The sequence below is a fragment of the Geotrypetes seraphini genome, chromosome 1, assembly GCF_902459505.1.
Source record: "Geotrypetes seraphini chromosome 1, aGeoSer1.1, whole genome shotgun sequence".
NCBI lineage: Eukaryota > Metazoa > Chordata > Amphibia > Gymnophiona > Dermophiidae > Geotrypetes > Geotrypetes seraphini.
Genome location: NC_047084.1, coordinates 547,655,024 through 547,667,644, shown reverse-complemented (window position 1 = coordinate 547,667,644; position 12,621 = coordinate 547,655,024). Strand labels below are relative to the sequence as shown.

Sequence of the window (12,621 nt, the reverse complement as noted above, 5' to 3'; positions counted from 1 at the left end):
ACTTGTAAAATGAAAAGAATTAAGATTAAGATGTCCAAATGTAAAATTCTTACCTGAATCAATTGACACAGCTTCTTCAAACCTTATTGTTAGTATCTACTAAAGGATATTATCTAAAAAGGAAATGCTTTCAAATATTTTGATAAAACACACACAAAATACCGTCACATTTTAGTTACTCAAGCCACATGCTTGTACATACAACAAAGTTTAATGGGAGAGCATCATTACCTTTAAAAACAAACTTTTTTGCTGCTCTCCGTATTCCACTTCTCTCACTTGTTAGGGTAGAAGGATGGTATTCGCCTGTTCGCTTGTAATAAGCAATCTGCGTCAGGTGCAGCCCACCGTTCTTTCCATTGCGTACCATTATTAAACTCTTAAGCTGAAAAGACAAGAATTTTGGTTTAAATATTGATGTACAAGCAGATACTATGTTAGTCATTGGTAAGTTTGCAAGGCTTTTTTGTAATTGTCAATTTAGCATACTTTGACCTTCTGGAAACAGTACTATAGCACTTTAAAAATCAAAACCAAAAGCAAGTTTTTTCAGCAAAAATTATATACAGATATGGAAATTACTGACATACATTTTAACCTCCCTTATTCCCCCAATTCACCACTCCATCCTAAGGGTCTTTTATCCCCTTATCTCAAATCTCCCCATTCTAGTGGCCACCTTCTGAAGGTTCCCCTTGTAGCTACAATCCTCCCTACAAACAAAATCAGAACCACCTTCAATAAGTCCTATTCCTCAATCAGCAAATCCCCTCCAGAGGCCTACCTGCCCCCCCCCCCCAATCTGCCCAGGATCTACCTGTGGGTAAATAATAATAATAACAGTTTATATACCGCAGGACCGTGAAGTTCTATGTGGTTTACAATGATTAAAAAATGCTACAAATTGAGTGGAGTTAAAAGTTAAAAGCTAGTGATTGACATCTCTAGGGATAAGTTATTGTGGAATAAGATTGTGCAGGTTAGTTGCCTAAATACTTCAGAAACAGATATGTTTTAGGCGTTTCCTAAATGCCTCATAAGTAATAGGCGTAAGCAATTGTTCCAGATCTTTACCCCATAATGCTGCCTGATGTGAGAAAAGATGTTGATGATGTCTTTTAAATTTACATCCTCTAACCGGAGGGGAAACAAAATTCAAGTGTGAGCTTCTCTTATGTCTGTTGGCTGAGAAAGAAAAAAAAAGGTCAGTTACATATTTAGGGGCTAAACCGAATAGTACCTTAAAACAAAAACAACCAAACTTAAACTTCACATGTGCCTCCATCGGCAGTCAATGCAGAAGTCGGTAGAAAGGTGTTACACGATCGAACTTCTTCAACCCGAAAATCAGTTTGACCGCTGCATTTTGCACCAGTTGTAGTTGCCGCATGTTCTTCTGGGAAACTGCCAAGTAGGCGATATTACAGTAGTCAAGTTGACTCAGTATGAGGGATTATGCCAGAATTCAGAATGATCAATCTTATAGCCAGAATATACACTTTCTTAAGGCTATGAAAACACCTTGTTCAAGTTTTCTCGACCCTCAGTGGCACCACTCAGGACTCAAACTTCTCATCGTTCTAAGCTTTATGTGTCGGTTCGTCATCGGGTCTATTACTTTTTAATAGAGCTTAATCTTATTTATGTTATTTGATAAATTCTTATAAAGGTAAATACTTAACTTAAAATATGGCTAAGTCTTCTTGGTTAGAGATGTCAGCACTATTAAGGGATATCAAAGCAGACATGTTTCGCCTAGCTTGCTTTTTCAAGGCTCAATCCCCTTAGCCAATACTTTGGTAAAGTATTGACTGTTACACCAGAGATAGATGGCTAAGGGGATTGAGCCTTGAAAAAGCAAGCTAGGCGAAACATGTCAGCTTTGATATCCCTTAATAGTGCTGACATCTCTAACCAAGAAGACTTAGCCATATTTTAAGCTAAGTATTTACCTTTATAAGAATTTATCAAATAACATAAATAAGATTAAGCTCTATTAAAAAGTAATAGACCCGATGACGAACCGACACATAAAGCTTAGAACGATGAGAAGTTTGAGTCCTGAGTGGTGCCACTGAGGGTCGAGAAAACTTGAACAAGGTGTTTTCATAGCCTTAAGAAAGTGTATATTCTGGCTATAAGATTGATTTGAGTATACTGGCACCTTGATAAACTTCTAAAAATTGTGCATTGATTGGAGAATTCAGAATGATGATACATCAAAATATGTTCTAATGGACCGAAGCTTCCAGAGATTGAAAAAACCCCAATAGTGGGTCAGTGGCAGCAATCCTGCTCATTACCATCCTGTGGTGTGTTGGTGGAAGGAAGAAGTCAGAGTGGAGGAGGTTAGACCTCTGGGAAGGGCTTATTAAGAGAACCACAAACAGATACTGATACCTCAGCAAGCTGTACTTTAGACAGAGCTGAAAGTGATGAAGGGCCCATGCTATTGGCCTATATATGTAATGCGGTGCTTGTGTGGTAAATGTAGGGCATACCCTTGTATACTACACAGGTTTTGCATTTATCTTTGCTATTATTGTGCAGAAAGCACTAAACCTATCACATTTTAATGAAAGGGCTTTTCAGGAACCAGTCAAAAAAATTTAGGAGGAAAAAAAAATATGTTTTTGTGCTTATTTTGTATGGCTTTCTTTTCTTTTTTTTATTTGGTTTTCTGAAATATTTGTTTTGCTTCTTTTCAGGCATTGCTTTTTTGAAGTTTGTGAGGCATGTAGTATATATGTTGAATTAATATGTCTGGCTCTATTACATTTTTGTCATCACGCTCACTACATTGTAATTATGCATATCTTGATTATGCAAAGTTTATCTTAACAAGCATGTCGTTAGCATTAATCTGCAAAAAAATGTTTTCTAGTTCACTGTTCAATATTATAGTATTATCAAGGTTTATTCAGCTTGTTATACCACTTAATTTATACAAGAACAAAGTGGTTTACCATAAAAAATTAACACGAGGGAAAAGAAACACCTTTAAATAGGACAGAAAAGAATACTCATTCACTTAAGTCAGAGCTATGCCCCCCCCCCCTCCTCGAGATAAACCCCCAAATGCAGTGGGTAAAAAGGAAAAATGTCTTACCAAATAAATTTTCTTTACTTTAATCACAGCAAATAGATCCAGAAACTTGTGGGTTATTATCTATTGGCAGGTGGAGATACAGGACAACAAACTCAGCTCTGTCATATAGGACAGAATGCTCCCTGGTCAGTTACTTTTTCTTATTTCAAAGCAGAAGGAAGAATTACGATATAGACATTTCTCCATCACTGAAATTTCTAACTCCATAGGGAAGCTATTATACTCAAGACTATCAGTTTAACATTCAAATATGTTATTAAACTATTGGTTTACCACCTTGTTACAGAAAATACTTTCACGATCATTATAAAATTACTTAAATAACAATATACACAAAATTACACAAGAGAGACCAAACATTCACACACTAAACACCATTCATTACATCCTCAAACCTGCAGTTGTCCTTATTCATCATATCATTAGTTCCTTTTTCCAAAACTACTAGATATATCAATGTGTTCATTAACTCCAGAACCCACATTGATCCTTGAAACGAAAATTGAATGTTCCACAATCTCTTAAAGGTTCTTCTATACATAACATGCAGTGTAGCCCAACACCAAGCAACGTCCATGTACTTCCAGGTGCCTCGAGCAGGTGGCCCACTACTTGCAACCCTCACTACATTTTCCGATTTCAGTCTCAGATCATTTTTGAGCTGTGCAGGCTTGCTGTAGCAGGTGTTCTCCAAGGACAGCAGGCATATATTCTCACATGTAGATAAAGTCATCCAGGGAACCTGGTACAGACATTACCAAGTGTACTGTCACTTTAAATATTTTGTTAGCAAACATACCGTGCATGTGTCTGTACCTTCCTGTTTGATGTCGGATCGCAGGACCATCAGTTCAGTATCAAAGCTAAGAAGCAAACCAGGTGTGCGAGTTGTAAAAATATGCCTGCTGTCCTCAGAGAGAATCTGCTATAGGTAAATAACTTTGCTTTCTCCAAGCACAAGCAGGCATTATATTTTCTCACATGTGGGACTCCCAAGCAGCCAGGATCATAGCTCTGGACAAAGATAATGGATATATAAACATGAGCCCGGTGAATCCCAAGAAGATTGGAGAGAAAGTTGGTGCTCAGGAAGTAAAAAGATTCTGCAGAAAACTGTCTCTTCTCGAGTTTTGATCCAAATAGTAGAGAGAAGTAAAAAGGTATGGCTTGAGACCAAGTGGCCACTTTGTAAATGTTCTCAATGGAAGCAGAAGGAAATAAGCTACTGAAGGAGCCATAAGTCAGATATTATGGGCTGCTACACAGCCCTATAACATCAGCCCAGGCGAGTATACACAAAGGAGCCAAGTGGAGATGGTTTTCTTGGTAGCAAGAACTTTTGAGTGTTAAGGTCAAAAGACACAAAAAGCTGCAAGGATCTTCTATAAGGTTCAGTACATTCTAAGTAGTATGCCAGAGCACGTTTGCAGTCCATGGCATGCAGTGCTGCCTCTCCAGGATGCAAATGCGGCTTTGGAAAGAAAACAGGAAGAACTATGGATTAGTTGAGGTGAAATTCCAAGATGACCTTGGGTAGGAATTTTTAGATGGAGAAGAGTGAAGTATTACTATGCTGTGGTAGAATCTTGTGTAGAGATGATCTAACATGAGCTTGAGGTTCACTCACACAACATGCAGATATAAGAGCAATGAGGAAAATGAGTTTCCGAGAGAGAAGTTTGAAAGAGCAAGATGTAAGTGGCTTAAATGGAGAACTCATTAGAGCAAACAGTATGATGTTATGATCCAAAGCAACAAGTGGATGCTTGATACGAGGGCATTCAATAATTTATCCACCATAATAGGAAAGAAAAGAGTTTTCAAAAATGAAAAATTGGGTTCTTACCTTTGCTAATATTCTTTCTTGTAAATTCACACTTTATTCCGGGACCAGTGGGTTATTTCCCTCTACTCACTAGGACTTTGTATGAAGCCTCAGAATTTCAAAGACTTAAACCCCTCACCCTCATACCTCAGCACCGTGCCAGTATCCCAGCTCTTCAGTTACTATAAAAGCAGCCAGGAACATCTGTAGAAGACAACAAGAGAGGGGAATGTGGAAAATTCCCCGACAAGTAAATCAATTCTGCTCATAGCAGTGTTCAGAAATTAATTAAGACCACTTTGTTCGATAAGTTTATTACTTAGTGAGTTTTATTATTGAAATTCTATTTTACAAATATTTGTATTTTTTACTGTATTTCGCTGATTGTCCAGCTCTTTTTAGTGTAAACCGCCTAGAACTTTTGGTTATGGCGGTATAAAAGAATAAAGTTATTATTATTATTAAGAGAGCAGTCATTAAATATTAGAAACCTGTACAACAAAACAATGCTATAGGGCAGTGTTTCTCAACACGTGGCACAGTACGCGTACCCCTAGGGCAGGGGTGTCAAACTCAATCACATAAGGGGCTGAAATTTAAAACATAGGCTAAAGTTGTGGGCTGAATTTTTTATTAAGATACTTAGGGGTCCTTTTATTAAGACATGCTAACCGATTTAGTGCGCACTAAATGCGCACCTTAATAAAAGAACCCCTTAGTCTTAGTAGACGTATATGGTTACAACCTCTCCAACTCCAAGCCGGCTCTGAGGCGTAAACAAAATAAATAAAAAAGCCTTTTCCTCTCTCTTTTAGGTCCTAGTTCACACCTGCTGTCTAATACCAGCTCTAGCAGGATACACATTTCAAATCCTACATACTGTAATTGAAGGAGTCTGGGACTGGTTTTCCTGAGTGTTGAACCAAATTTTCTCTTTAATAAAATGCTGAATTATGTTTAGCTGCCTGCACTGGGTGTTTTAGCTTGGGCATTTTAGCTTCTTATGGTTATCTCAGCATACATGATATTGTATTCCACCCTCCTGGACATGTATCAGAAAGACTGCAGGGCGACTCCTGTCAATATTAATAGTAGTTTATTATTGTTTACTGAGATCGGACTCTGAGTTCTCATTGCAGTTCCAAATAATACAGTGTCATATGAGAGTCCTACATGATTTTCTAGTAATTTGTTAATTTGGGGCCAAATCATATTCCAAAAGGCATTTACACAGGGACAAAAAAAAATTAGATGATCTAACGTCCCTATTTCTATTTTACAATGCCAGCATCTATTGGATCTAGTATTATCTATCTTTTGCAAGCGCGTAGGGGTCCATAACACTCTATGTAATAAAAACATCCATGTTTGACTCATAGATGCTGACTTTGTAGATCTTAATCTCCAGGACCAAAATCGTGGCCATTGAGACGCAGAAATTGTCTGTCCAATCTCAATACTCCAAATATCCCTAAGACCAGTTTTCTTTTTTTTATTTAAAAATCCATATATCAATTTGTACCATTTTGCGGCTTGGTGACCCAAGAAATCCGCCTGGAAACATAAAACCTGCAGACTATATTGAGTATTAAGATTTTTCCATTCAGGGAACCCTACCTGAATGGCCTGCTTCAATTGCATCCATTTAAAATATTGTGATTTATTTAAGCCAAATTTATTTTGCAATTGTGAAAAACTAAGCAGTGAACCTTCTGAAATGACATCATTTAATGTTCGTATACCTGCACTTATCCATTGTTTCCAGACGATCTTAAATCCGCCAATTTTGATCCTGGAGTTTACCCAAATAGATTGATTTAGTGATTTACAAATTGGATCTGGTGATAGGTTATTTATATATCTTAATGTTTTCCAAGTGTCTAATAATATTCTGTTTTCTTTGTATCTTCTGGGCATTGTTATACTAATTAAATGATCTAAATGTAATGGGAACAGGAGCCGCCATTCTAAATATAGCCAATCTGGTACATTCTCCATGAGATCTGGGAGGATCCAATACATACCCTGTCTTAGAATATAGGCTTGATGGTACCTATAAAAATTTGGAAAATTTACCCCTCCCTCCATAATTGGTCTTTGTAAAGATACTAAAGCAATTCTGGGTCTTTTCCCAAACCAAACAAATTTTGTAATAATATTGTTTAATTTTTTATAAAAGGACCCCTGAAAAAATATTGGTATCATACTCATTTGATAACAAACCACAGGCAATATCATCATTTTAATTGTTTGAATTCTTCCCCACCATGAAAGATGTAAAGGATTCCATTGTTCACACATTTCTGTAATTTTTTTCAATAAATGTTTTTCATTTTCTTTGACTGTATCATCAATTGTATTTTTGATCATAATTCCTAAATATTTTAATCCTTCCTCTTTCCAAATAAATGAATATGAATCAAATAATCCTTTGGTGCAGTGAACATTAATTGGAAGAATTTCTGATTTACTCCAATTACTTTTATATCCAGAGAATTTTGGAAAGACTATACCAAATTAAATTATACGTTCTGGTGGAACTCTGTCTGTCATATATACAAAATGGAAAAAGTAATAGCATTACAACACGGGAACATTCATAATTTCAATAAAATTTGGCAACCATTGACTAATTATTCTAATGATTAGATTTCTTAGCACAATTATAATACTTATATAGAAAAAGGGTGGGACATGTATAATTTTTAGAATCATTAATTGGAAAAAGGGGAGGGATGTATAACTTTTGATTATATATAATATATACTGTTTATAAATTAAGTTGTATTAATGATAGATACAATGATATATAGTAATTAATTATATCACTTGAATTTCAACTATTGTAAAAATTGAAAAATTCAATAAATAAAATTTAAAAAAAAAAAGAAAGACTGCAGGGCTTAGATAAGTGACCTGCTAGTGTGAGCTTAGGACCAATGATTGTTAAGAAAAGTAACACGTGAAAAGTTTTTTCTAGAATTCAGTTGTATAGCCAGAAAAATGAATAAATATCTCTGTAACTTTCTGGTTTCAGGACTTCTGAAGCTGCTAACTTGGTGCTCGGGAGTCGCATATATGCTGAATAAATCCTGTTGCTTTTTTCAAGTCCCTGATTATTGTGTCTGACCTTTCATAATCACAAAACATAATAAAAAGGTAGAAAAATAATTTTATTTTGTCTGGTTATTATTCAAATCATGTTGTGGTCCTAGGCTCTGGTTGTATTCTGATAACTCACTGGCCAGGGTCTCCTCCTTTCTTCTTTCCTTCCGTTTCCTTTCCCTTCCCCGGTGGTCTGGCATCTTTCCTTTTGGCTTGAGATTTGGCCCTCTGTTCCTTCCCTCCCTCCATTCTGGCTTCCCGGTCTCACATTAAAGCAGCCTGCAGAGGATCGCTGGTCAGCTATAGCGATCCTAGCAGGCTGACATTGTTCTCCGCAGCATGTTCCCTGTGCCGCGGTCCCGCCCCTCCTCTGATGTACGGGACCGTGGCAGAGGGAATGTGCTGCTGAGGCTACCGCAGCCTGCTAGGATCGCTACAGTCGACCAGTGATCCTCTGCAGGCTGCTTTAAATGTGAGACTGGGAAGCCGCGCGAACCTACAGCTGATGCCAAATTTTATTACACTGCGGGCCAGAGTTTGACATGTCTACCCTAAGGGTACGTGAGCTGCTTGTAGGGGGTACACAGTGCTGGTGCTGTATGTATCCCAACTTCCTTTTTCCGCTGCCTCTAAGCAGCGCCGGCACTGTATAGAAACATGACACCAGATAAAGGCCAAATGGCCCATCTAGTCTGCCCATCCACAGTAACCATTATCTCTTTCTCTCTCTGAGAGATCCCACGTGCCTTTCCCATCCCCTCTTGAATTCAGACACAGTCTCTGTTTCCATCACCACTTCTGGGAGACTGTTCCATGCATCTACCACCCTTTCCGTAAAAAAGTATTTCCTCAGATTACTCCGGAGCCTTTCACATCTTAACTTCATCCTATGTCCTCTCATTGTAGAGTTTCCTTTCAAATGAGATTGGACTCATATCTCCCTTCCTCCTGTCGTCGCATATCTTCCGCCTTCCTCGTCTTCTCTCTCTAGCCTCCTTCCCGAAACAGCAGCAGCTCACTGTGTGACCTTTGCTAGACCAGTCCGCCTCCGACAAAAGAGGAAGTTGCATCATCAGAGGCGAGCCGGATTAGCAAAGGCTTCGAGGCTGCCTGATGGAATCGCCGGCTCAGCAGTACCTCTCCTCTCCCTAGTGGCAGCTCACTGCTCATTTGCTAGGCTGGATCGCCTCTGACGAAAGAGGAAATTGCATCATCGGAGGTGGTCTGGCCTAGTAAAGGCTCTGAGGCTGCCTAATGGAACCACGGCTAAACTAATGCTAGCGGCAGCATGCATGGCACGAAGTATCTGCCGATAGGGAGGGGAGTGGTACTGTTGGTCACGGAGAAGATGTACTGCTGGACATGGGGAAGGGAGAAAAGGTGCTGCTGGACCTGGCAGAAGGGGAAGGGAAGAGAAAGGTGCTGCCCATTGGAGAGGAGGGTGAGCTGGTGCATGGGGAAAGAGCATATTAGTTGTGAGTGGGAATGGGGGAGGGAAGGAAGGAAGGAAAATTGAAGGATGAGTAAGAGTGATGAGAGAGGGAGAAATGGAGCATGGGGAGAAATATGTGAGTGGGGTTGGGGATAGATGGACTGGGGGGTGGGAAGGAGGGATGTCATACTTGAGGAAAGAGGCGAGGAGAAAGTGTTCAGGAGGCAGAAATTGTTGGACTTGTGTTGAGAGGGAGAGATGGCCTAGGAGGGCAGAAAGAAGGGAAGGAGAAATGTTACACTCAGGGGAAGGGGGAGAAGACAGAGAGTAAAAAGTTGGACTCATGGAGGGACAGACAGAGAGAGATGTTGGTTGGGAAAGGGAATGAAGTCCGGAGGAGAGGAAGCATGCAGAAGGCAGAAAGAAAAAGAAATATTGGATTTACAGTCAGAAGGAAGTGCAACCACAGACTCATGAATCACCAAACAAAGGTAGGAAAAATGATTTTATTTTCAATTTAGTGATCAAAATGTGTCCGTTTTGAGAATTTATATCTACTGTCTATATTTTGCACTATACAGTGCTCCCCCGCAAATTCGTGGTCCCGGTCATTCGTGGTATTTTCCGACCGCGAATGACCGGGCAGGAAAGGGCAGCCGGAGAGCTGGCAAGTGAAGGAAATCACTCGCAATATGCTCCGACCCTGCGTGTCAAAGCAGCTCCTGATTCGTGAGCCCGACTTTAGTGCAGGAATAGGTGGTCGGAGCATACCGTCCGCGAGTGATTTCCTTCACTCGCCGGCGCTCCGGCTGCCCTCTCCTGTCTCCCCTGCTAAAAACCGTATTCACGGTTTTTCAACATTCACGGATGTTCCTGGAACAGAACCCCCGCGAATATCGGGGAATACTGTATTTGTCTATTTTTCTATAGTTGTTACTGAGGTGACATTGCATATTTTAAAGTCAAATGATAATTAAGATTTTCTCTGCATACAGTGTGCTTTGTATTTTTTAAAATTTTGTGGTTACCATTATGTATTAATAAGATTATATTGTGTGTATATGAAAAAATGGATAGAAGAAATTGCATTACAATTAGTACTATTATTATGGGGGTGGGGTCAAGGGCGAAGCTTGGGCAGGGGTACTAGGTTGATATTTGCTATACTTAGGGTAGTGGTCTCAAACTCATGGCCCGCCAGGTACTATTTTGAGGCCCTCAGTATGTTTATCATAATCACAAAAGTAAAATAAAACACTTTCTTGATTATATGTCTCTTTAGCTATAAATTACAATATTATTAAGACTTAGCCAAAAGGAAAGATTTATAAACTATAAAGAGTTTTACCTCAAGCAAAGTTTTCATTTCTTTAATATGACATTATTTTTTTCTGAGGCCCTCCAAGTACCTACAAATCCAAAATGTTGAGAAACATTGCTCTAGAACAGATGTGATGGCAGCAGCAAAGATAATTTAATGAAGGTGTTTTACTTCTGTTCTCACAAGCAGAGGAATAGGACAAATCACTGGGGCCACAGCCCTCCAAATAATTTACTCAAATAGCAACAGCAAATGCAGAGCTTGGGAAGGGGGTAGGGTGTTTAGCTCCTCCACCCGAAAAAGATATGCCACTACTCCAATTTTGTTTTTTAACCTTTTTTAATTTACTCTAGTTTAACCTTCATTTCTGTATTTCATTATTCACTACGACCCTTTATATGTTGTCCTTTTCTATTTGTAACCATTTCAAAGTAATAGACACCCTATAAATATCCTTTGAGTAGGTTTCCAGGTTTACCCTCACCCCATAGAGAATGACTGACTACATATGCAAAACTACTTTTTAGTCTCTTTGCAATAAATGCACCTAAACACCCCTCTTTCACAATCTTGTGTTCAAACAAAACACACAAATAAGCAATGGGACAGGGAAAATATCAAAGCAATACATAGGACATCATACTTTTATGGATGTAACCAAAGTTAGTTTTGTTGAGTATCTTTCTAGATGTTTCAATAACCACATTACTTACCAAGAAGAGCAAAAGGTACCCAGACTACCACAATCAAAAATTGTCACCTACAATTCTCCAAAGCAGAGTCCCTGCAGTTTAAAGCACTGCACTACGCGTCTGCGCACCTCAAAGCGTAAGATTTTTCCTCACAGATCTGAACCGTCTCGAGCTTCAGGCTGGCGAGACCCCCAGAAACACCGAGGAGACTTACTGCACTCACAAGAATAATATTTGCTATAAACCCATTGTACGAACTATACCATACAAACATATACGTCCCCGCTCCCTGCCGTCACCGGAAATCTACGCTCAGCTGTCATGTTGGGGGCGGGTCTGTAGTGCTGGACGCATGCGCAGAAGTTGGGCTCGCGACAGGGCAGTTGGTGGGTTTTTGGTTTTTTTTTTTTTTTAAACCGAAGCGGAAGTAACGATATACTGTAGAAAGTGCATGGTGCGTAAATTAGTGGGCTTGGGTTGAGAAGAGGGTACGTGCTCATGCCGGGATCGAGGCGTTAACGGGAACATAGTGGGGTGAGGGGGTTGCTGGGAGTAAGGAGAGGCTGGTTTTTGGAAGATGGAGTGAAAGTAGTGAGGACAAGAAACACATTTCGTGATAACTTGTTAATAATAGTGGTGACATGTATCTGTTAGTTATTTCGGTTCGGAGCTGTAATCAGGCGTGTGTGATTCTTTCCGGGAGTGCCGGTGATGGCCGGCAGTAATTTCTCCGAGGTAGAAGTGTTGCTTTTTGCAGGAACTGGCCTAGAGGACAGTGGGAGTCTGCTGCCGATGTGCTTTTGGAATAGACTCTTTCCCCACGTGTGTTCTTCTCTCATCGCTTCCGTTTCTTTGCTGGTAAGAAATATGGTTACTTCTGCTTTTGGTCAAACTGTGTAACTAAAAAGTTCTTTCCCATAGGATCTTCTAATGTATTTGGTAGTGATGCATTATGCTGTCACTTATAGAGTACTGTATATTATGATTTATTTTAAACTACAGGGCTTTTTGGTGGCAATAGGTTACTCTTGGAAAGCTCTTGTAAATTATTCTAAGAAGGTATTACAGACCTATTTGTACAGGCATTTTATGATGCTTAATTTCGGAACAAGGTAAAACCAGGATTTCCAGGATCTT

The 12,621-nt window shown here is 39.3% G+C and overlaps 2 protein-coding genes across 12 annotated transcripts in view; one reads left to right on the top strand and one right to left on the bottom strand.

Moving 5' to 3' along the window:
• The window catches only part of GIN1 (gypsy retrotransposon integrase 1), a 74,016-nt gene extending 62,202 nt beyond the window's left edge, over nucleotides 1–11,814 (bottom strand). For 2 of the 3 annotated variants that reach the window (XM_033929179.1, XM_033929176.1), the window contains exons 1-2: nucleotides 1,075–1,129; nucleotides 232–385 (exon numbers count right to left, since the gene is read on the bottom strand). In XM_033929179.1, the coding sequence (XP_033785070.1) occupies nucleotides 232–370 (139 nt within the window). In that variant the 5' untranslated portion in view covers nucleotides 371–385; nucleotides 1,075–1,129. Of the gene's footprint in view, nucleotides 1–231; nucleotides 386–1,074; nucleotides 1,130–11,505 lie in introns of those variants that run through there. The other variant, XM_033929178.1, reaches the window with a different exon arrangement.
• An 88-nt stretch (nucleotides 11,815–11,902) lies between these two features.
• PPIP5K2 (diphosphoinositol pentakisphosphate kinase 2) overlaps nucleotides 11,903–12,621 on the top strand; it is a 501,817-nt gene continuing 501,098 nt past the window's right edge. For 4 of the 9 annotated variants that reach the window (XM_033929166.1, XM_033929168.1, XM_033929165.1 and 1 more), the window contains exon 1: nucleotides 11,903–12,342. The gene's annotated coding sequence lies outside the window, so the exon portion shown is untranslated. The remainder of the gene's footprint in view (nucleotides 12,343–12,621) is intronic. The other 5 variants (XM_033929172.1, XM_033929170.1, XM_033929171.1 and 2 more) reach the window with 2 other exon arrangements.